General features: G+C 40.0%; 1 protein-coding gene across 2 annotated transcripts; it reads left to right on the forward strand.

The window, feature by feature from the left end:
• Nucleotides 1-1,173: 1,173 nt before the first annotated feature.
• Nucleotides 1,174-23,389, forward strand: OPRM1 (opioid receptor mu 1; the record flags this gene model as incomplete). Of its 2 annotated transcripts, none has more annotated exons than XM_079532933.1 (4): nucleotides 1,174-1,511; nucleotides 15,101-15,453; nucleotides 16,477-16,997; nucleotides 23,252-23,389. In XM_079532933.1, the coding sequence occupies 4 exons, from the start codon at nucleotides 1,174-1,176 to the stop codon at nucleotides 23,387-23,389; spliced, it is 1,350 nt and encodes a 449-aa protein (XP_079389059.1). The 2 variants fall into 2 exon arrangements, with proteins under 2 accessions (XP_079389059.1, XP_079389060.1); XM_079532934.1 differs by lacking the exon at nucleotides 23,252-23,389 and adding an exon at nucleotides 22,743-22,781.
• Between the last annotated feature and the right edge of the window lie 2,230 nt (nucleotides 23,390-25,619).

Here is a 25,619-nt window from a genome sequence, read left to right on the forward strand (position 1 = left end):
ACCTCAATGCTAAAGATCAGAGATACTTTAGAAGAATGTGTGGTCTTCTACCGTTACTCAGCCTAACCAGCACTGGCTGCCATTACTTCCGACACAAAAGCCCAGGAAATCCTTGATCTAATCCTTGATCTTTGCCTGTATTTTTGCATCTTTCTGGCAGGTTGCAACTCATCTCTTCTTCTTCACTTCTGCCATTATCACTCCTGAAATAGCAGGACATGCTCTGCCTGTGGTAAGCAGAGATATTGAGTACAAGTCTGTGATGAGGCAGCAGGGACAATCACTGCCACTCCATCTGCTTCCTGATCACTGGTATTTCTCCTGCCTTACCAAGGAACCCTTCTGATTTCATTGATGAAGCGGTAGAAGAAACGGGTCCTGGTAATTAGTGATCAGCCACCCTACCGGCAACGTCTCTCTATACATAGAAGAGTGCAAATAAGCAGCAGGCAAGTCAAGCACCTGGTACAGCGTATGGACATTGCCTTCCAGTTAAGAGAACTGGTGTCCATATCTTTCTTTTTTGAATGCTATCACATCTGACAACAATCACACCAACATCTAGGGGAGAGGGCTCTTGTAGGTCTGGAGTGGAAATACCTGTGAAAACTGTGAGGATACAGGAGATCCAAATCATTTCCAAAGCACAGTTCTGTCCAGTGTGCTACTGCGCAGTTTCCCACGTTTTACTTCTAGTGCCAGCTACCCTTTCCCCAAGCCACAGAATCAGGGAGGGCACAGTCTGGTCAATATCCTTGACTCACCACATTAATCAGCTGCACGCTGACCCCTGCTCCACTCAGGCAACACTGCCAGACATTTCTCCCTACCCCCACTTCCCTGGGGAAGCAAACGCTTTAAGCGCTACCCAGCCCGAGAAGCACAGCAAAGCAGACTCCACTACAGCTGCACACCCTTACCCCCAAGAAATGCTTCACTTGACACCTCATGAAGGCCTCAGAGGGGAGTAAAGCTCCACCTCCCCCCGCCCGCGTCTTCCCCACCGTCACAGCCCTTCCTACCGCCCCGCCCGCCACACACGTGCCTGCAGCTAGCGCCCGGGCGCGCCGTCGGGGCGGGTGGGAGCCGCCGCCTCCCCGGCACCGCCCGCGCTGCGCGTCGCTCGCAGTCGGACGCGAGGAGCCGGTGGCCGTTCTGACGCCGCCGCGTACCATGGCCGTCGCCTACCTCCTGGGCAACGGCTCCGCGCCGCTCCTCGCCGGCGCCCTGGAGGTCCCCTTCGGAGCCAACGCCTCTGCCGCCGCCGCCTGCCGCCCCGCCGTGCCTCCTTGTGTGGCCGCGCCGCCAGGCTCCTGGGGTAACAACACGGCGGGCTGGAACCGCTCTGAGCCTTGCGGTGGTGCCAACGGCAGCGCGGGCGGCGGGCCATGCGCTCCCGCGGGCGGCGGCGGCCCCTCTGTGGTTACGGCTATCGCCATCATGGCCCTCTACTCTGTAGTGTGCGTCGTGGGGCTTTTCGGCAACTTCTTGGTCATGTACGTCATCATCAGGTGAGTGCTGCCGTCGGGCTGCGGAACGGAATTCCGCCGGCGGCGGGATGCTACGGAGCCTGTGCGTGCGAGGGACTTCTGCCTCCTGGGTGCGGGGTATTTGAATGGAAGAGGCTTTGGGAAGGCGTCGGAGCGAGAGAACGCGGCGGGGCCGAGCGCCCCGTCGGAGATGCTCCACGGGCCTCTAAGGATGCAGCACCCTGCAGCGCTCCGACAGCGGAGCCCGACTCTCGCAGCTGTCCGCTGCTGAGAGAAGGTGGAAGGGGACCGCGGCCACCGCGTGTGCGAGTGTACGCACAGCATTCAGCACGCGTCTGTCCCCAAACCTGTGCCAACACAAAAGCAAAATATAAATGGCATCGCGGCTCAATGCTTCTCTCTGCCTGGAATTATAGATCCTCTATCTTGAGTATTGATATGCGTGTTTTATGCTAGTATACATCTGTGTCTGTGTAAGTGTATATACATCCACGCGTACACACGGGATCCTGTCAGTTCCCCAGGCTCCCAGCTGCGCTGCAGCACTGAGCAACATTGTTACCCGCAGGTCCTTCACAAATGTGCCTTTCACGCACGAGAAATCTCATACCCGTAAACCGGCGGCAAGCGGGTGCCAGCGAGATGAAACAGGCTTCGGCGGGGCCCGGGTCGGGTGGTCGGATTCCGTGGAGGAACAGTGCCACCTCCCGGGGGCGGCGGGTCGAAGCTGCCCTCGAATGCCCCGGTTCGGAGCTGGCCCGGTCCTGACTTCCCCCGGGCAGCTGGCCTTTCCGGGCCATGCTTCTGCAGGGGGTGCCCTTGGGGAGTGCTTCTTCCTTGCCGCAGGATTTGCAGTTCCCCCCTGTTCCGCCGGGCAGGCGCTGCGTGGGGCTCGGGGGCGGCTGTAACAAGCTGGGGTGATGCTCTGATGATTCCTTCAGCGTACAACATAACAGCAGCTTTTGGGGATATCTCTGCAAAGCCCATACAACTAAACCTAATGGGAACACAACTTACACGCACCAATGGTTCAGACTGTTCCTACTGCTTTTAACCATACTTTAGAGGCAGAATTGAGAAGATTCTTTGTGCCATGAGGATTTGGAAAAGCTCAGATCCAAGTGGTCTGTGTGAGAAGTGCTCTTGAACAGGAACATGACTGCAATGGTTTGAGCAAGCGGTGAATGCCTTCCTCTGGGAGAAGAAGCAGATGCACAATGTAACAGAACCAGGATGGTTGTCAGCAGTATGTATGTTACAAGTTTTCCATGGAATTGTAAATTTATACCAGCCATAACCTGTTCTGGGTTCATATTTCTTATATTAATTAATTCAATTATACTTACACCACAAAGCCAAATTGAATGATGCACCTGCATTCAGCTTTCTATCTTGAGACAATCTTTCCCAGAGATTAAAGCTTAATACAAAAACCAGAAGCAATAGAAGGCAAAAAGTATGTTTTAATTTACAGAGGAAGACATAAATCAGTTAAATGACCTCCCTAAAACCACTCTGGAATTCTGCAGCAAAGACAGGACTGAGTCCAGATTGTCCAGATTCCATATGACATAATTCCTTCTCAATTAATGTCATACACCTATTTCGCATTTTAGGATGAAAAAAAGCTTGTTATGATTGAATAGAGTCTGTCATTTAAGCATCACAGAAATGTCTTTCCTTTCTGTGCTTCTATATAGGTTTGGTATGCTTGGGCAGCAGTAAGGAACTTCTTGAGATTTTTCCTGTTGCAGGCTATGCTAACATGAGAGCATTGCCAAATTGTATCATATGCATATATGGAGCAGTGAGCTTATATGCTCATATTCATGAAACCTTAGATCCCACTAAAGACAGGAGGCAAACCTTTCCCTGGATCAAATTTGGCATACTATAAATCTCCCTGTCTTTGTCCACCTTTCATACAGCGACTACTCAAGAAAAAGGAAGTTCTAAAGTTTGTGTTAATTTTTAGGTGAATTAATACTACAAGAAAGAAGATTTGAAAGTGATATTGGCAGCTTGTTTACCTTGAAAATGCCAGGAACAGAGAGGGAAGATGGTTGGATGTCTGAAACTGTCCCTACTCACCTCTTAGAGTCCAGTGAAAGTTTAGAGTGCATGCTAATACATCACACTTGGCTTCTTTGGAAAAATTTTTTTGAATAGCTATTAAGTTATTTCTATAAGCAGGCGACTTTAAAGCCCCATCCAGTTGTCCCATCTCCTCCAAGTGAAGCAGATCCGTGGGCCTGGAGCCAGAGCTGTGTAGGTGCTTGCCTGATGTGTAACTGTCATTTTCAATATACAGCGTCATGGGCTTTGTACGCCTGTACATGATTATTAATGCAATCTCAACCGCCCTCCTCATTCTCCCAAATGGTTTCTGTTCAGCTGAGTTATTTCTTCCTTGAATTATTATTTACAACACATTGTATCTACAGTATGTGAAACTGAACCCCATGTTACCAACGTGTTTCCTTTGTGAAGTATGAAAAATGCCTTCTAAGTGACAGCAATAATAGTCAGGTTTTACTGCCAGCCACAGATTTCATTATCTATTTTCCTCATATGTTTTGTTTAAGCATGAACTACTAATACAAATACAGTGTCATTACGGCTACATTAACAGCAAATGCTACTGCTAGTTGCTGCAGAGTACAAGACAGTGTACAATTAGTATCATCATGTGGCATTGAATTAATTTCACATCAATCTATAGGCTTTTCTTGCTTTCAAGACAAGTCAGTGGGATATGATGAGAGGGGGAAGAAGAATATGTCTTGTGATTAAGGAGGTGTGCACAGTGCTAGTGAGCTGTGATAGATCATAGCTAAACATCTTTGGCATCACAAGAGTGGAGAAGCTGAGGCCCCAGCCCTGCACTGGGTGAAATGCCCTGAGAGGGCTGCAATGTCATCAATAGATGCTGTCAACACTCAAGGCAAGAGTAATGCCTTAATTGCTGTGCTAATCGTTTTGTCACATATCATAAATAAAGGAGCCTGGGGTGCCCCGTGGTCCTTCACAAGATAAGGGAAATGCCTTGTTTCATTAGAGTAAATGATTATACTAGCATTTATATTTTTTTTAAAGTCCACAAAATTAAAATAAGGAAAGAAGTCTGCTTTGTGGTAAAGAGCTTTTTTTGCATTTCTCAGGGCAATATCTCAACTATGTTTTGGGAAAAAAAAATTATGATTGAATCATCATCTGATTTGGGAAGATTGCACATTCTACTGAAACCTTTGCTTACTTCAGCCTGGTTCACTTGTGCTTTGGGAATACTTTTTTAGTAAGAAAGGAATTTGGCATGTAATTTCAATTGTAGGAAGAATGGATGTCTTCAGAGGAATACTCTGACTTGTAAAGAAAAGGAAAAGTAAGGAGTTCATAAAGCGGATATAGCACATGGGGTGGAGAGAGTCTGATTTTTGTTAAGTAAGCTGAGAATGACCCACTGAAAATGATCAGAGGTTAAAACAGGCTGAAGCAAAGACTTTTTCCAGAAAAGCCAGAAGCTCTTCTTTGCAAAGCAACATGGAGTTATGGATGCAGTGTGAAAGAAGATCCATAGCATGCCTTGTGTCAGCATAGATTGGGGAATTTAGAAACCTAGAAATCCATAAAATTTGTTTCCTGCCCACAGCAATGTGAATGTCTCTTCATTTGGATGGCACTGCATCTGTCATCTCCAGGGAACCTAATAGTGGCCTTTCAGTATCTAATGGGGGGTTATAAGAAAGGGGACAGACTCTTTACCAGGTTCTGGTAAAGGTTGTGACAGGACAAGGGGAAATGATTTCAAACTAAAAGAAGGGAGATTTAAAGCTGGCATAAGGAAGAAGTTTTTTACAATAAGAATGCTGAGACACTGGAACAGTTTGCCCAGAGAAGTGGTGGAGGCCCAATTCTTGGAGACAGTCAAGTTCTGAGGAAATCTGAGTAGGCAAGATCAGCCCAGAAGCTGAGTTCAAAGAGAGGTGCAGTGAGATGACGACTCTCAACACACCACTTTACACAGAGGCATAAGTTTCATTTGCACACTGCTTGCAATAAAAATTTACCAACCTCTAGTAGAGGATAAATGGTTGACTACTTAGGTGCTTCCCTCTCCTCCAGGATCAAGAGGAGTAGATTAGATAAAATGCTATGTATACTTTTATATTTTTGTTTGTTTAAGTTATATTGAAACAGCCATGGTTGACGACAACCTCAGAATGTCCCTGGTATCTCTGAGCTGAAGGCAAGGTCAGGGTGCCCAGCCAGCTCCCACCTGCAGAACATGGGGTTGCCCCTGCAGCACCTCCACCCCTGGGCAGAGGTATGCTGAAAACTTCGCCCCTCACTGAATTTCCTCATAAAAGTCAGTCTAATTGCACTGACTATTCATGGCATCAGTAAAACTAGAACATATTATAAGCGCGTATTATTCATATTTCAATTGCTAGCAAACTAATGAGTTAATGTGAGCTAGCATAATCCCGAAATACTATTTTGTTTCATTTTAACTTGCACTGTTTTGTTTTCAAATCATCAGTCATAGCTTTTAATGAATACAGTTGAAAAACTTTTCTTTCTGAATTCTCCTACAGCAAAAAATGACATACAAAAATCTCAAACAAAACATGATGTAAGCCAAACAGTCTCAAAATCATTAGCTCTTTTCCAGGCATAGACAGTAACTGGTGTTTAGACAAAGAGAAGAAGAAAGAGAAGCATCCCTGTGTGAGACTCCTTCTAACAGCCTATTGTACTGCAGACAGACTTCTGGGCTGCATTTTACATCACCATTTTTTCAGTATCTTTCTGTGGACATTCTTCTATGCAGCAGTCCCAAGAATATCTTAATCTAAAATAAGGTTGGAAATAGTATGTTGGAAATACTGTTACCTTTCAACAAAGCTGTTTCAAAGCAGTCATTTTCTAAAGTAAAATTTGAGAATTCTGAAACATTGTTAAGGATTCTAAATTAGTTATTTTTAAGTCTGGGTGCTCTGAGAGAGTGTTGTAAGGATTCTGTCTAATGGGCACTTTCATGAAGAAAGATCTTTTTAAATGGGGTTTCCTGTGAAAATGTGTTTTTAATCCTTGATTGTTTTCTTCAAAATACAAAGCTACTCATTGTATCTATGTTTCAGAAAAATCTGAGAGAAACTATTTAGTGAGTTGTTTTTAGGCTCATCTCAAGCAAACACCTTACAATCATCTGTTTGGCTTATACCGTGGAATTTGGCTTTCCTGTTGTGTTAATAGGGATTCTATCATTATCTTTCAAGGACCTTGCTCCTCTTAAAATTGGCTTCTAAGGGTATTCTCTAGCATTCCACAGCTTAGCCTGTGTTAAGTACCATTCATCTGCTTAGTGTTAAACATTATTTATTTATATTTCCCTTTGAATTTGAGTGATGAAAAAAGGTAAAGATGATAGGTGATAAGCTGTAGCTAGTCAAGTAACTGTGAAGGACATGAAATAGCACGTTTTCCACCTTCTCACTGAGAAGTGTTCAATTATCAGCTATGAGATCTTATGTCTCAGATCAGGAATAAAACTTCAAAACAAAACTGTTTGTGTAGAATGGGATGTATGGCACAGAGCAATTCCAGCATGAGAGAATTTGCTTTCTTGAAGGAGAGAGCAGCAGTTGTGGTCTTTTCCTCTTCCCCACTTGCACACTGCTGACCTCCATGTCAGCTCTGGGATGTGCTGCTTCAGTAGAAAAACATCCAAGGAGCTAGTTTCCCAAATTCTTCTCATAAACTGATGATGTCAGTTTCTCCCTCAGAGCCCCAGTTCAAGATGCAAACTCGTTCTTTTCACATGGTACCAAATCCATGTTTGCTAGTACTTTACATGCGGTCTTCTCAAAACATACAGTCACACTTCCTCTTTCTGTCATGCCTTTCTTCTTCACCTCCAGCTTTCCCCATTCTGCCCTCTTCACAGCTGTGTCTTCCTCCCTGTTCATCCTCTCTCCTGTCCCTTTGTCTCACTTTTCCAGATCACACTCAACACTTTCACAAGAAGATCCTGATCTCTTACACACAAGAGACTGTACCCTGCATATTTAGCAAAACTCTTCTCTGTGTGGCCTCTGGCATTGCCTTGTGCCCCATGCTGCTGCTATGAAAGCATTTTACCATGAAGGATTGCCACTGCTGTTCCCCATCACTTTTCTGTGGATTCCACATCTGCTAGCAGTAAAACTGTCCTCAAAAGCTTCCCTTCCAGCTTCTTTGCCAAGCAGGGGATCTGTCATGTACATTCTTCACCTGAGGAGATCAGTCTACAAATCAGGAAGATTTGTGGAAGATCTCTTTATCTTCCGAAAATAGGGAAAATAGCTGTTAACTTCCCTCTCCTATAATAATGTAACCTCAGTTGTCACTGATGTAGTCCTGATCACTTCCCTGAATGCACAGGGGAGAAAGTTAAGATGCTGACATCTTTTCTTTGCATGGGCAAAGCAAAAAAATTCTGCTATAAGCAGAAGCACTCACTGCTGGATAATGGCAATATATTGGAGTTACCATTTTTAACACCATTGATTTATTTCTCAAAGATGTGTTACACAATAACTGCAAAAACAGCAGCCATTACTGGAGACTCATATGTGCTTCAGTGTCAAACTTGCAGAGATTGATCTAGAGATGGTTTAATAAACAGACCAGAATGAGTCCAGGAATAATTTGCAGATAATGTTTCCTTTATTTAACTAGATTGAGGGGAACAATTCAGTATACCAGCAGCTGACTGCACAAGAATTGCAGCATACATGTTGCTGTCATTTCTTCTTATCATAAAATTGCTCTTTGTGGCTTCTGGGAAAAGAAAAAAGAAATTGGGTTGATAGGAATTATAAAACATTGCAACATCTTAAATATTTGCCTGGCAAGTAGGTATGAATATATTTGAACACCTATCAGTAAATTCCAAGGATATTTTGCATAAACATGTAATTTAAAAAAAAAAAAAAAAAAAAAAAAAGAAGAAGAAAAAGAAAAATAATGAAAGAATGATGATAATAAAATAATTACTTGTTAGAACTACTGTGGAATTTGTGTGTTCTGTCTAGAATAATCTTCTTGCTAGTAAAATCTTTCAGTCACACCTGAAGTGAAAGGACCAGCTTTCCTCTGGTAAGTAGCTATTTTTTCCCAAAGATGGAAGCTTATTTTGTTTTCTCTGTGGAGGGACTAAGCTCACTAATACAAACCAAACAGCAGAAAAAAGACCTCTATAGAACCCTCTTTGTAGAAAGAAAAAAAAAAGAAAAGAAAAAAAAAAACAGCAGGAAAAGCCATTAAGGAAAGCAGCAAGTGAGTTTTAGCCCAAAGCCCAACACATTATTGTAATTAATTGAAAACAGGATGAGTCAGATGCCCTCATGACTCTCTGTCACTGGCACCATGTAATTCCTGAAAGGGCTGGTACTGGAATCTCACAGGCTTTTGTTCAGCTTTCCTGCACCATGGCTGAGATCTGAGTGAAGCTGCTATTTGGTTCTGAGTACAGAAGAAACCTGAGCAGATGCGCCTGCATGAATCCTTCCTTCCTTACCTGGTACGTGTAAGCAAATACCACCAAATGGTGGATCTGCAAACACCTTAACATAGACCAATATGGGGAAAAGGCACAGTAGGATGACAAAGATAGGAAGCTAGTTTTATGCTATATATAAATTTTTATATAGTTGCTGCATTCCCCACCATGTATGTCACATAAGTAGGCCCCACAGTGCCAGGCTTAGCACACCACTGCCGAACTATGCCATGCTTTGGCACCTGAAGTGAGGCGTGGTACATTCATGTTTTTTTTTTTAAATCCTTCTAATTAACCCACCAATGCACTCTTCTGTCTCAGAGCTCTGGTAGTTTTTGCTCACTTACAAATGTAAAATTTGGTGGATAAGCCAGATAAATTTTGTCTTTAGGCAACGGAGATCTTCCTGTTGCTCTGTGTTCACCGACTGACTTCAGCATTTACACTCCAATCTCCTTAACAGCAGTGACTGGCAAAGGCTTCAACAGGAACAGCCGCTGCCTCTGTCTGTGTCAATAGCAGGAAATTTTGTACCCTTCTCCAGTTTTTGCCACAAACTGAGTCAGTACAGAATGTAAATAAATGTGCTTGCAGTAGCACAGTTTTACTGTAACATTTTCTGCTATAATTGCTGTACCTGCTAGAGTTGTCTTTGTTTCTATTTGGTGTTTGGATGCTTCTCCTGAGAGACTGTTATTTTTTAATTACATCCGTGTATATGATCTCCTATTGAAAGCATAAATCAAAAGCACAAGTTGACTGTTAGCCAGTGTGTCATTTGCAGTCAAGGCGGACTGATTGCATATTAATATGTTGCCCAAATTTATTGTGATATAGAGCTTGAGCTTAATGGCTTACAGCATTCTTGAGTATTCCTGAAAAGGAAAATCAAAGACTAGATCTTCAAGCTGATGAAACTGTGTGCTCTGTGACAAGTAGATTAGGCTCATATGGAATATACATGACTTTCAAAGCTCTAATCAGTAGCAGGCTGTTACAATACCACAGCTGTGGCTGAGATCCTTTGAAAGTCTTTTACTCTGTAGAAAAAGATGCACTATAGTGCAAAAGAAAAGAAAGAAAAAGGACAATTAGACAGGATGGCCATCAGTTAGTTCTATTACATGAGACCAAAGGTACGTTCCAGGTTACGGCTGGGAGTCAAACATATTCATTGGATTAATTGAGGAAAGAAAGAGTTATCCAGACCAGCGTGAACTGTTGTCCAGTAAAAACTGAAAGTACTAGATATCTTATGAAAGCACACATGAAAAGAACAGTTTTTCTTACTGTTTCTGGATTGCATATAGAAAATGTACCTGAAGAGCCATGGAAATAAATGTTCATTTAAATTAGTTCAACTAGTCATGCTTCACATGTTTTAATCTTTCCACCCAAGGAGACCTCAACATATCTAATGCATGCACACAATGATTCTTCATTTGTTTAACAAGTCACTTATGCAAGAAGAATATGAATTTAAATGCTAACCAAATCTCATCCAGAATCAACAAGAATTATGTCGGGTTGTCTGAATGCAAGACCTAATTGCTGGCCGTTGTTTCTTTGAGCAGCCAAGCCAGATTCATGAACGACTGCTTTCTGCAATAAATCTCCTGTAATGAATTAGGTTTTCAGATATTTTGCACTATACATAGATCAATTGTCTCCCAATTAGCTTTGGATGAACAAAAGCTTGTATGCCTTTGTGTTGCTGAAAGTCATTGTTACCAATATATCATTGTTCCACCTATCTCCTAAGTGCAAAAGACTGTTTCTGCTTCTCACTGTTTTCAAATGAATTTGTAATGGCATGTATTGCTCAATTCACTGGGCTAAATGTGAACACGTCTCTACCTTCTTTGCACCAAAGATGGTACAAATATGGTGTAAGACTGATGTGTTACAGGACGGAAAAATCTGGAAGAGAATATGTTTCATCAGTCCATATGGATGTAAATGGCTTCTCCAATAAGTGGTATGAACAAGAGTAAGATAGCAGTATATCAGCAATGTCTGTTAGGCTTAGAAAAAGCAACTGTGTACTAAAAATGTAATGCGTTGTTTGGTTTTCTTTTTAAGAAAATGTGAGTCATGTTATTTGTTCTTTTCATTTGAGCTATTGAGGCTTAAAACACTTTTCAAAAAATCGATCACCTCCAGAGGTGATCAGCTGAAGACGTCACTTTTGGAGTGGGCAAGACAGAAACAGAACTGCAGTGTGTCTTGCAGCAAGAGGGAGAAGCACAAGGATGCACACATCACTTTCCTTTGATGTGTCTGGGAGCTAAACAGGGAGATGCTCATGGCCTCTGCTCAAGGTGCTGTTACACTTTCTGAAATTGAGGCAGGGTCTTTTTATGTTCTATAATTCAATAATTCTAGTTTGATGATTTTTTTTATGGGTTTGCAAACTACACCTGGCCCATGGCCTAGCAGTCTAAGGCTTTTACATATCCTTGAATGTCAGGAACTTAGTGACTATTTCAGTAGAATTGTCATGTTTTTCCTTACTGCTTTCTTCTTACTGCAAGCAAATTCCAGTTGAGTGGATCTCTATAGCTCAAATCTTCAAACTTCAGATATATTTTAAATCTTTGCTGGATAGAACAGTGATAAGACAAGGCTGAATATGACCTACAGAATTAGACAGACTTGAAGCTGTGAATCTAACCTGTCATATCATAGTATATATTAAGAAAAAAAACTTAATACAAATTAGTATTTTATGCTACAAAGTCTACTCTGACGAGATAGAAAACGTGTGCTAGTGGGTATCTGAATTATGATGAGCATAATTAATTTTAATATTAAGAGCAATCCAGAGATAAATATTCGCCACTGTCTGGTGGCCTTGAATCGCACTGCAAAAGCAGTAATATTTAAAATATTGTATTTATACACGCAGTGCTGTTGGTGTTATAAGAAAGTTTTACTGGTAGCCCATGACTTCAGTTGCATAGAATATCCAATCTCCCTGAAATATATTTCATCACATACACAGCTGTGTTCGTATGATGGAAATGTTTGTTCTCCTTCTTCAAATAGATAGGCTGATAACTTAGCAAAAAGTAAAAAAATAGCTAAGATCAAGACTTTGAAGAGCTTCATTTTCAGGACTGTTATTTTTCATGCTGTTAAAATCAGTTCTGTCAATATTTATTTTTTCATACAAAAGAAAAAAATCCTAGCGACACTGATAATCTACTTATTTGGAGAAATAAACCGTCAACAAAATGCACTTTTTAGCAGTAATGTCTTTATAAAATCTTGAAATATTCAGTACAGAGAAATACCCAGATCCCATAAAAGTCACTGAAAAGAATATTGTGAATTGCAATAGGCTTTTGTTCATGAAGCAATTGTGGAGGTAAATACTTTCTAGCAAAAGTAAAGCTCTACTTCCTTTCTTTGTAAGAAGAGCATGATTATAAATGTGTAGGTTATAAGAGTACATCAAGCAGGATTTTTCATTAATAGTCTCCAGAGCCTATTATGTGAAATTACTATGTGAAATAATGGAAAGCCCAAGAACTTTTAAGCTTAAATTTGTGTAGCAGTAAGTGGAGCCCATGGTATTATCAGCGAAGAAATGCTATTCCATTTATTCAGAGCTTTTCTCTGCCCTTCCTCTAGCACGCTAAACTGAAAGTGATTTACCTATTGGCTGATATATATTTTTTTTTGCTATGTCAAGCATTGTCTTTAAAGTATTGGAATAGCTTTAATTGCAGATAAAAAAATCATTATTATGAGTTGATGATGATGTGATTTCTAGACAGAATTTCTACTGAATCAGATATGACGGCAGTGACACTGAGCTGCATACCTAAGCTTGTATATTCTGCTCCAGCCGTGAAAACAGTGATCACTACAGAGCTGAGAATGGTCCAGTAGCATGGGTGAGGGTGCTGAGTCTGCATTTGTCTTTTCTCAGCTTCTGAGGGTTCAGAGCCATTGCCACTCTTCAGCCATCATTGCTATTGCTGCCTGAGCCAATCAGGCTGGAGCAAGCTGTGTGTGTCTGCTCACACTGACATCAAACATGCAAGTTTACTCTCTGGATGGAGCATTAGCTAATCTAGGAACTGTTGTAAGGCCTGTAAAAAACACATTCATTTTTGATAAACAGCAAGAGAGATAACAGAGGGCTTAGTGCATCTTTTTTTCTTCCTTAGTAAAGTCACTATTGAAATATTCCTATTTTGATTATCTTCTCTGAGGTTCTTCAATAAATTTCCCTCCAAATATTTTCTCCACCTTCCTAAATCGCTTTTAGAGCTGCAGCTCATTGTGCCTCTCCCTCACTGCAATCCTTTGCATTTTTTTTTCTAAATTATTCCCAGCAGATAGAGGCACAGATGCTTGTAGCAACTATGTCTTCCTAAATTGCTGTTACAGTCTGTTGGATAAAGGGAGTACTCCCCTAAGAAAAGTTTGCAGGGTACATTAAGTTCAAAGAATAGATTTTATTTAAAACTTGGAAGATCATAGTTTTCAACACAGCAGTCAAGCAGCAGCTCGGGTCTACTCAAAAAATGTTTAAAAGAACACCTTGGTTGTTATTTGTATCCTCATGCACAGTACGATGAGATGAGAACAAAAACAGCATGAACTTCATCAGATGCTCATCATAAAAGTTATCTAGTTGCATCCAGGATGAAATCTGCATTCCCCCACCCCTGACAAAAAGTTACAAAGATGTGCTCCGTTTGTAGCCCTGTCACGAGCTCTTTGCAGCTGACTCGTGTTCTGAAGAGATCAGAGAGAAAAAAAAAAAACAAAAACATTTAATACTGTATTTTACACTTTGTCTTCTTTGTCTTCTCCAACAAATTGCCCAAAGGGTCTTTTTAAAGGACTGTTCCATTTGCAAATCTGTCTATACAATATAAAATGTCTGATCAATTACTTTGCAGAATCAAAAGAGCAAACATCTAACCCCCCAAATTCTGGCCTCAGTGCCTAGCAACCTCAGCAGCAATTGGGACAAACTAGCCAGGAGTGATTACTTGGAATGAAATGTTCATTGTGCCATTGAAAAATATATCATCCTCACAGATAGTGGATGTCAGATGCTACTGATGTGACACAAGGGCTTGAAACTGTAAAGGGCTCTTGAAAAGAAAAAATGGATGAAACAAAGGAATAATTTTAATTCCACATTTAGGAATGCAAACACAGAGCATATAAAGTGTCCCTGCTCAGCTGTGGTTGGTGTGACGTATTTAAAGTTCAGAAAGTGTTTTTTGTGTTAGTGCCACAGACTTAAGACGGGAGTTCAAAACAGTTTGAAGTCTCACCTGTCAAAATCGACACTATGGAGCAGAGCAGTGCATGTATACCTACTTTAAGCAACGGGGCTAAGCATCCACACAGGGCTGGTGGTTTTATTGATGTGCTTAGTTCATGTGGCCGATATCATCTGTCTTCTCATTCAGTTGGAATATCTATCCAGTTTGTAGAGGAACCTGAGATCAGGGTAGTAGTAACCCTAGTAGTAGCCATAATAATGGTAACCATCATAACAAATTATTTTTAAATTATTTGATTACAAGCAGGTAGGTTAGTCTTAAAACAAAAGCCTGAATTTAATTACTTATTCCATAATTAATTAATCATTACTATTTCACAACCAAGAAATGCTGTGTGCTCCATTGCTGTAGACTACAGTTCTGATTCTTGACATGTCATGAGAAGATACACAAAATCTGTTCATTTAGTACAGTGACCAGTGTGCACAAACATTTCTTTCCAGCTCCATTAGTGGTTCTTTAGCAATCATAATATTGTTTCTTCTATGTATGTCCTTTCTGCACAAATTAATTTAGTGTTTTCTTACCCTTCTTATACCTGTTAGGTAACGTCTGACTGATTTATAAACATCATTGTAGATAAACCAGAGCAAGATAATTTGATTTAAAGGTGAACAGTAGAGGAGATGATCTTTAATACCATTTAGCATGTTATTTCGTGGAAGTAACTTGTAGATGGTGCACTGGCCTCAATTTTGTTTAATGTTGTTTGTTGTAGTCATTCACTTTCTTTGCTGATGTTTTTTTTCTAGATACACAAAAATGAAGACTGCCACCAATATCTATATTTTCAATCTTGCATTGGCAGATGCACTAGCAACAAGTACTTTGCCATTCCAGAGTGTGAATTACTTGATGGGAACATGGCCATTTGGTACGATTCTTTGTAAGATTGTTATATCCATAGACTACTACAATATGTTCACCAGTATCTTTACGCTCTGCACCATGAGTGTGGATCGCTACGTAGCCGTTTGCCACCCAGTCAAGGCCCTTGATTTCCGTACCCCCAGAAATGCCAAAATTGTCAATGTCTGCAACTGGATTCTTTCTTCTGCCATTGGTCTCCCAGTTATGTTTATGGCAACTACTAAATACAGACATGGTAAGTCTTGTTTTTCATTCTCAAATTGAATAATTCAATGTTTGAACTCCTTTCTGCATTGTTTCTTTTTATTGTAGAGGTGTTGAACTAATTTCTGACCTGCAGACTGTATAAAGTTATGCCAAAAGCCATCTTTAACAATTTTGCAGCTAGCCCTACTTGACCTGACACAGCATTGCATGTGATCAGTCTTTGATGACTGGCAGCTCCAGCAGGATCCATGAGAATCCTGCTCCACACAATTACTGCTGTGTTTGGAAAAGCATCTGTGCCCACCCTTCTGGACAAGAGGGCCAGTGGTATCTGGCATGCATTAAAAAAAGTGTGGCCAGTGGATCAAGAGATCCTCTTCCTCTCCTCTTCCTTGGTATGGCTGCATCTGGAGTACAGTATCAGTACTGCACAGAAGGCATTGTTATACCCAAGATATTCCTGCTGAATTTGGCAGTTGCAGATAATGGCTGTATATTTTCAACTTTGCCTGGCAGTGTATAATACAGAAGTCAGAGCATGTTTTGGAGCACTAGTGCTCAGAGATCTTCCTTCAAATGACAGCATTTCAACATATATCAAAAACACTCCATGTTTTTGGTATAGTAACCACTAGTGCGTGGTTACCAAGCATCATATCATCCTCTTCCCTTTTGCCCTGAAATGCCCAAATCTGCTGCAGATATGGTGGTTAAATCATCACCAGGTTTTATATCAGAAGCGAGCCAAAGTTTAGACATTTATGACAATTCAGCTCTTTTTCTTCTGAAATTCTACACAGAATTCCAAGTGATATAATGCAGAGGAGAACATGTTACTTTTTGGCTTTTTTTCTAACTGAAGCTTCCCACATGTTTTGCAACACTGTGTCCTATCGCTCTTTCTCCCAATGACAGATATCAAATTGTTTTGTTTTAGTTATTTACATAACAAAAATCTATTTGCTTACAGTATTTAATATATATATATATTTAAAGGAAAGCAAATATAAAACTGACTGTCTTGTTCTCTGCTGTTTTCTTCTTTCCCTAGGATCTATTGACTGCACGCTTACATTCTCTCACCCTGCTTGGTACTGGGAAAACCTACTGAAAATCTGTGTGTTCATCTTTGCCTTCATCATGCCAGTCCTGATCATTACTGTGTGCTATGGGCTGATGATTTTACGCCTCAAGAGTGTCCGCATGTTATCTGGCTCTAAAGAGAAGGACAGAAACCTGCGGAGGATCACAAGGATGGTTCTTGTAGTGGTGGCAGTGTTCATCATCTGCTGGACTCCTATCCATATTTATGTCATCATTAAAGCCCTGGTCAACATCCCAGAAACTACTTTCCAGACTGTGTCCTGGCACTTTTGTATTGCTCTAGGGTATATAAATAGCTGCCTCAATCCAGTCCTGTATGCATTTCTAGATGAGAATTTCAAAAGGTGTTTCAGAGAGTTCTGCATCCCCACCTCCTCAACCATTGAGCAGCAAAACTCCACAAGGGTCCGACAAAATACTCGTGACCATGCTTCCACTGCCAACACTGTGGACAGGACTAACCATCAGGTATGACTAGCAGTGGAGATGTCATCTCTGGATCCGGGCCTCCCGCTTGGAGATGACATGTATTCTGAAGTTACGGTTTATACTGATTTGTAGCTGTTTAAAGGTCTGACCACCTTAGAGGCTACATTTGAAGCCAGTGTATTCATACACAGAGACCCCAGGCATGCACTGTGTCCTTTCTAGTCTAGTTGATGCCCAGAAGCTGAGCACTTTGCTTTCAAAGGTACCTTGCGTGGTTGGGGTCCAGTGTGCATGGGTACACGCAACATCCAAAACAGAGTGTTTCATTTGCAAAATGTTTACAACAGGTGAATGTTTTGAACAGATTTCTCTATTCATACTCCTTGTTTTCTCCTATAAGATGGCTACGTCTCTCTCCTGCTGTTTTATCAGTGAATTGAAAAGAGAAAAAGCTGTGCATATACACTTTTTTATTGGATAGAAGGAAGGCCTACAAGCCCTGTTTCTGCTGGAAAGATGTAAAAAGTAGACAAAAGTCTTCTGCATGCAGTTCTTGTGCTAGATCATTATCTATGTTGACTAGTGTGGGTTTTGATATATATATATATATATATACGCATACATGTTAAGGAGTGTTGTACCATTTTGCCATTTAAGGTGTACAGAGCACTCCTTTTCTATGTAGAAAAAGCCTTTGAGGAGTAGAAATTTTGTAGCACAGCAGATACCAAGAGAAAAATATCAAAAATCTCATTTTAATTCAAACTGTATTTTCTTCATTTTTGCAAAAAAGTTCTTTTGTTACATATTTAACATCCATGGTCCTGTGATAATTCCCAAGTTGCCAAACCACATTCCTCAGTGAACATCAAGCAAAACATAAAAGCAAATTGTAGCATTCTAGCAAAGCATGTATTAAAAAGGGTTTCAATCTTCTTTGGAATTCACTGAAGAGAAGAAAGGCACAAGACTAGTTCATTCCTTGCCACATCACCTTTTTTTTTTCGGAACATCAGCAGTATACATCAGTTGCTCCTACATGAGCTTCTTGGTTGCCCTTTCAGCCACAAACTAAGCACCTTTTTGAGGTGCAGCAGTAGTAATTACACCAGAAAAGAGGAAGAAGCAGGCTGTAGGGAGAAGAATAAGGTGTATTAAGCATTTGCAGTTGTTGATGTCATTCACAAGCACGTGATTCGTACATGGTAGGCTGTGGCCTGTGAAGTCAGTTAGCACCTGCTTGGTCTTTGACAGAAAATATTAAGACTTCACCTTCATTGTCCAAAGAACTGATCCAGTTTCAGACTCTTGCTTTTTCTCACACAGAACAGGTTCTCATTTGGAAATGGGGGTGATTTCACAAGGGAAAGCTGTGATTGTGTTATCAGTCTTACTCACACTTCAGTGGTAGAGCAGTATGGCCAAATGTGTCATGGACCAATACATGTATGTATGTATGTACATAGTATTCGTTATATGAAGCAAAAGTTTATTTGATAGGTTCAGCTCTCAATAGTGCATATGTGATCCTCAGTGGAGTCAATTTTGTGCACGTCTGACAACAGAATTCAGTCTTTACCTAGTAAGTGTCCCATCATTCTACAGTGTAGCTTAGAGGCATATATCTTCAACATTTACTTATAAATCTTTTTATAAATTTTAGAAGAGCTGTAACCTTCTAAATTTCTACCCTTACCAAAAATTATTATGGTACTAGCAAAGGCTGATTAAAATAAAGCCTGTTTTGGTGTGCGCAGAGCAAACACAGAACAGAAGATGATCCTTCCCAGAAAAATATTACAATCTACATCAAGGAAGGGTGACACCTGAGGTAGGGACAGAAGTTAACTTTTTAATGGCAGTAGGAAGCAAGCTAATCACACAGTTGGAATTTTGGCTGATTGGTTTTACTTGTTAGCATCAGTGAGTAACAGTGGAATTAGTTAAGAAGAGATAAAACATACTGAAGAGAAGTGAAAAGGAAGGTGCTGAAGGGAAATGGAGCTGACCAGAAAAATGCAAAAGAGAAAGGGGAACATCAGGAATAACATCAGAGGCAGAGAGGAAGGAAACTGAAGCAAAGAGATTATGTACGTGTAACAAAAGTGTATTCGCAAGTGTAAGAAACTATGTGACTTTGTGACTTCCCAGATTTCACTGCCTCTGTAACTCTTCCTAGCAACTTACTAGCAGGTTTCCCTGAGGCCACGAAGAAGAAGACTTACTTGGAAACTCCTGTCCTCATAGATTTATTTGCATAGTCTGGTATTTGAGAGAATTTGAAGTGGCCACAAATGGGTCCAATCATTTCTCTCACTACCACCCAGCAGTCCTTGCTTTGGCAGATGCTGCCACTGATTTCTTTCTGCCACACACACTCTCTGGATCGGACCTGAATCTTCTTACTGCGGCACTTCCTGGGCGCAGCACACCAGCTAGCAGCAGCAATATTTCTCATCCTCCACAGAGGCGATGGAATACATGCACAGCAAGCCATGTTCACAGCTGAATATAAATCTTCATTTTTATATTTTCTTCCACGATGAACTTTTCCATAAGAGACAAAATTTTTGGTGTCTCTTATCATCAAAATGACAGAAAGGTTGTAGAACTTCTATTATGAGGAGCTTCTCTGAGTAGTGCTGACAAATGTAATCTGTATTTATTTATTTTAGACAGAAAAAGCCCTAGGGTGAATGCAGCTTTTTCTCTCAGAAAATGTAAAAAAGCACTTTGCTCAAACAGTTGGTGAGCTTCTGTAAATTCTATTGACAGGACATTCTTTTCACAGGTAAGTGCTTTCTGTATGGGCAAGCCTAGCCAGCATATCTGTATTGATCTAAGTATACTGACAAGCTCTCTCTTGTATATATAAGGCCTTGGAGAGCATTTGCTATGAATTCTATTTGCACAACTGTATAGTTGTGGACACAGTTCAAGTTATTTTCAAAGAAACAGATGTTCTGCAAGCTGCTTTTTTTGCCAAGTGAGAATTCTTACTCCTGCTAAAGGTAATGAGAATTGCAGACACTCAATTGCAGAACAGCTTGGGGCCTCACACTCTTAAAGCACTTAAAATAACCATTCACTTGTGGAAATAATAGTTGTGTTTTCTATCAGTGCAAAAGCAGGAACAGCAAACACAAATGTTCATATTACTCTGAGTTTAGATATTTTCCTTTGGCTTATTTCATGGGTCTTTGAGATTGCTGAAAGATTTTTCTGGATTCACAATTTCATGACTGTTTTATCAGCATTTAGGGAAAGTACAAAACAAGTTCTGACATCCCCCAGAAACAGCACTGATGGTATGAGCATTTATGAAAATTGTACATGCTCAGTGGAGCAACTTGTTCGTGAGAGAGAAAAGACTGGTGGCTAGTCAAGCATTTAGATATAGAAATACAAAGGATATTGGAGTAAAGAAAAACTATTCCTAGGTTGAAACAAGAAAAAAAATTAAAACTGGTTTAACTAACTGAAAAAAAAAAGGACTCTCTTACAGGTTAGTTTTCCTAACGTTCTGTGACAGCTTACAAACAAATATGGGGAGTACTGGTGAGTCATGTGCAGAAACCTGATACAAGCTGTACAGATTCTATAACTTCAATTTTTTTCAGGTTTTGCATCTACTTGTTTTAATGAAGAAGAACCTTTCTATGTGTTATTAGAAAGTTGGCATATGTCCATTGCATGTAATATGGTGCTCAATGATAAAACATTGATTTCTTATAAAAACTATTTCTGTCAAGAATTCTACAAGCTTGTATTAATTTAGCAGATTCATCCTTTTGTGTCTGAGTTGCACTGGCATGGGACCCTTATAAATCTTCTACGTAGCAGAGAAAACAGAATGTTTTCCACATAATTTAATTAAAGGAGTTTACAAGTATAAACAATACTATGAGGACTGAAACCAATTAAATCAATCCTAAAGCTGCATATTTTTGTGATGCATTCCTTAAAGTGAAAGTCAGAATAAATGGACAGCAGAACATTTCATTTTTTTCCATAAGAGCTGAATATTCTATTACAGTATCACAGAATTGTAGTGGTTGGAAGGCATCACTGGACATCACCTAGTTCTCCAGCCCCCTGCTAAAGCAGAGTCACAAAGGAAAGCATCCAAGAACGTTTTGAATGTCTCCAAGGAGACTCCACAACATCTCTGGACAACCTGTTCCAGTACTCTATCACCATCACAGTAAATAACTTCTTCCTCATGTTCATATGAATCTTCCTTTGTTCCGGTTTTTGCCCTTTGCCCCTTGTCCTGTCACTGGGCAATTAAAAGAGTCCAGCCCCATCCACTTGGCTCCTGCCCACTAGATATTTATAAGCATTTATCAGAGCTCATCTCAGAGCCTTTCCAGACTGAACAGTCCCAGCTTCTTAGCCTTTCCTCATAAGGGAAGCTTTCCAGGCCCCTCATCATCATCCATCTCTGTTGGACTCTCTTTAGATAATCCCTATTTTTCTTGAACTGAAGAGCCCAGAAGTGGACACAGTACTCCAGGTATGGCCTCACCAGGGAAGAGAAGAGGGGTAGGATCATTTCCCTCAACCTGCTGGCTACACTTTTGCACCCCATTGGCCCAGGGTATCTCTGGGCTTCTTGGTCATAAGGTCACACTGCTGGCTTATGGCCAACCTGTTGTCCATCAAAACACACAGGACTTTCTCTGCAGAGTTCCTCTCCAGCAGGTAATTCCCTTCCAGCAGGTGATTCAACTGAGAAGTGAAATTAAATTTAAAATTCAGTTCTGGATCTGGACTTCTCCAAAAGACAGATATTCGGATTCAAAATCAAGTCATTTTCTAATAAAAAGTTGATGAAAAGGAACTTTCTCAATGTAGAATAAAGAATGCCACTAAATATATTATGCTGAATTAAACAAGCATTTAAGTTATGTTTTGGCTTTGGATAAATATATCTCCAATTAGTATTTCTAACAGATGTCACTTCTGAAAGTGCCTGGAAAACAGAGCAGTTAGAAAATAAACTTTCTCCTCACTCCAAAATCCCTAAACAGATGCAACACGTTGCCCTCTCTTCACAGTTCATCTGTGACTCTGCTTTCCATAAATAAACACCTTACAATATCTCCCTATTTTTGACAATTTCTGATTGCTGAGCAGTAAAAAGGGCTGCAGGTTTTCAGGATGTGATGTATAGTAAGCAGATTTTCTTGGTGAAAATTTCTGTATTGATATCATGCCCGTACATGAATAGGCATGGATACTATGGGCATCCAGGGCAGAGGGACAGTTGTGATTAATTCCTGATGTAACTCCATCTCACACAGAATGTAAACTGGATTTTTAAATTCAAATCCAGGAGTTAGCCAATATACTGATGTGAACAGAGAAAGCATGCTAACGTAGCATCTAAAATACCAGCATCTGCAATTGCTACAAAAGAATACAGGGAGTGAGTTAAATCCTTTTTTATAAGTGAAACTCACAGAGGGTTCCCATCTAGAAGGAAAACAGCTATGAAACAGACTCTCGTGCAAACGTGACAGCAAAGATTCATTTCTGTGTCGTTAAAGGTCAGACACAAATTTTTTCTTTTACCCTTCTCTCTTCCTTGTTGTATTATGACAAAAATTCATCCTCACCCTGCTGCCTGGGCTACCAGCTCAGCTTTATAGGGCAGGGTAAAGCTGCAAATGAGATGTAAATACCTCTTTAAAAAACACACACTGTAAACACAAACTGGTGGGGGGTTGGAGGTATAAATCAAGTAATTGCTCATTGTATTTGCAATTTCTTTCCTTTCAGTTGGAACTCCAAGAAGCTGAAACCACCCCACTGCCGTGACAGGGTCTGCTGCAGTATAGCTCTCAAAGCAATTACAAACCAGTGTTCCTGTGCAGTCCACTATGGGAAGGCATAGGATACGCTTTCCCTCAAAAAAGAAATAAAAACAATGATAAAAGAATAAACATAGAGGAAAGTGCCTGCTTTTCCAATCTGTCAAAAATGGCTTCTGCAGCACTTCTACATTGCTCGTAACAGAAGCATGAAACTCAGTGGCAAGCAGAGCCAAGAGGTATGGGGGCTTTCCAAGCTCCACTGTTCAAAGCAGTCATTAACCAGGAATACATCTGTTAGTCTAAAAGCAAAGCTATCTGATATGCTCTGGCAAGTTACGATGGCGTTAAACAGGTTGGAAACAAAAGTTCAAGAGACAGACAACTTTTGAAAAAAAAAGTTGTCAAGCTTTTAAGGACAGGAAATAATGGGAAATGAAGTTGGGTACTTGATTTACATATAAGTTTTTTTTGTAGAGGTGTTTTCTGTGTGGGTTGTTTGTGTGCCAAAGTCTCACAGGATCATCTAGAACAACACGTTGGAAATTCAAGAGTTCTTCACTTATAAAGATTGCATGTTCAATAACTTCAAAGGGAAAATATTTCCTTCAGTGATCATTTACAGAAAAAAAACCTCCAAGCAACACCATTCTCTTCTACTTCTCACATAAGAACTAGACTTTTACAATCAAAACAATGAGGTATCAGTTCATCTAATAGAGTAAATGTAAGTATCCCATGCTGTTATTGGTAGAATTATCCCCAAAAAAGCATTGACTCTGTTATTGTAAACTCCAGTGCAAATAGATGTACAACTATAAGCTTGTCAGAGCTGGCACAGGCAACCAATGAATTCTCTTTAGATTCCCAAATTTCTACTGCCCTGTCAGCAATATGTCAAACTTGGAAGTCAACAACAGTCCCTGTGTGAAGTGTTTGGAAGAGTTAGCACATCAGAGCTGCTTTAAAAAAAAAAAAAAAAAAAAAGTTACATTTTGATAGAAATAATTTTTTTCTTAACCAAACACATATGTTTGTTTTTCTAACTAACTTAATACAGTCTGCATTTCCATTTTGTGTTAGTAAAACACATGAAGATTTATGAAAGAAACATCATAATGGAGTAAATATCATCCTAGTAAATGTCATCCTGTCTAGGTTTTAGTATGAAAAATAGAGATATCAGTGTAGATAACTTGTGGTGCAATAGTATTTTCTAGCCATTGTTTGTTACTTGCTTATAAATAAACCATCAGTAGTTAAGTGGGGGGGGAGGGGGAGGCAGTATACTTAAGTGTACTCTAAAATACAATTCTATGGAACAGGGTTTTCTTCATTTTATTTCTTATTTATTTCTTACTTTCACTGTTAAAATCTGTGTAACTGAATATACTTTTAGTGGAAAATCATTTGTCTCTGCCTTGGACTATGTAATAAAGACTGAAAGCCAAATCCTTGTGTGTTGTAAATTGAAGTAATACTATTCTTGTTTCACGAGTGTGATGTGGCTAAATATGTATATCAGCATAATATGAAACTACTCATAGCAGAAGTGCCTTTTTTCCATTTTCTGTTGAAAATTTTGCCATGCTGTCATAGAGATTCCATATTTAATTTTGTGTTAGTCTAGCAAGATTTCCTCATGGTCATCATTAAAGTTTAAACCAGATCTGTCATCATCTAACTTATAAAAAAGCATGGGATAGGAACTTGAAAAAAGATTGGATGTGTTATTTTGCACTACACAGCACTATTATTGAACTAACAAGAAGAACATAAACTAAAGAAGATATGCAAGTTAAGTAGAGTTGTACAACAGCACTGATTCTAGCAAGATCTGAACATCTATCATGCTAACATACAACAAGCTGAAATACAGTGAACAAGTATTGCAAAAGCCTTCAGCAGTAAATCAAGAAGAAAACTAAGGTCATAGTTTAATGTCTAGTTTGAAGTACCTTAGCTGTTACAGAATTTGCATAATGAGCTGAAAACATCATTTCTGTACTAGGAACATAACAAAGCTCATGGGTAAAATCCCTTGATTTGCTAACAGCCTAAAATTTGAAAAGATATTTTAGGCTTCTACAGTCCAATAATTAATTGAGCAACCTGACTGCAAATATCTTTAGTAGGACTAATGTTGTATTGTAGGCATAATGGTCTGAGGATATGAGGAAGCAAATTTTATTAGTAGAACATTAGCAAAAATAAGTTAAATGCTCTGTTTGTTTATCAAAAGACATGGATGTTCGCTGCGGAGAAAGTATCAAGTTGTTACACAATCTGTATATTTTCATTGTATTCCTTTAATAAAAATGTTTGTGTTTCTTGTGTACTTGCACATACTATATTCACATCACAGTATACATTGATCATCATGCCGTTTTTTAATAGCTCAGCTCTAGAAAATGCTGTGCTATCTATCAACCAATACCAACAAATCACCTTGGAGGTTTTTGATTATCTGACTGCATTAAAGAACACCTACCTAAAAAAGGAGAACATGCAGATAGTTCATTTCTTTTTAATAACAGGCATACATATCCATTCCTATGATTCTGTAATACATACACATAGAATGCATAGTACAGCACAGAGGACCTCAGTGAAGTTTTATATATAGAAGAAAGCAAATAAATCTTCAAAATTAACGGCCCTTCTGTATGCCCTTTATGCATACAAATTTCTTGATGAGTACAAGTGAGCTAAAGCAAGCCAGCAGCTGCTCTCAGCCTGTTCCCAGCCTATGCAAGTCCCTCAAAAACCCTGTTGTCCTCAAGGAATGTATCTGCTGCCACCAGTAGTCCTACTAGCCCAATTACACAAGGCAACAGAATCCCAA

The sequence above is a fragment of the Tetrao urogallus genome (genome assembly GCF_951394365.1).
Source record: "Tetrao urogallus genome assembly, chromosome: 2".
NCBI classification, from domain to species: domain Eukaryota; kingdom Metazoa; phylum Chordata; class Aves; order Galliformes; family Phasianidae; genus Tetrao; species Tetrao urogallus.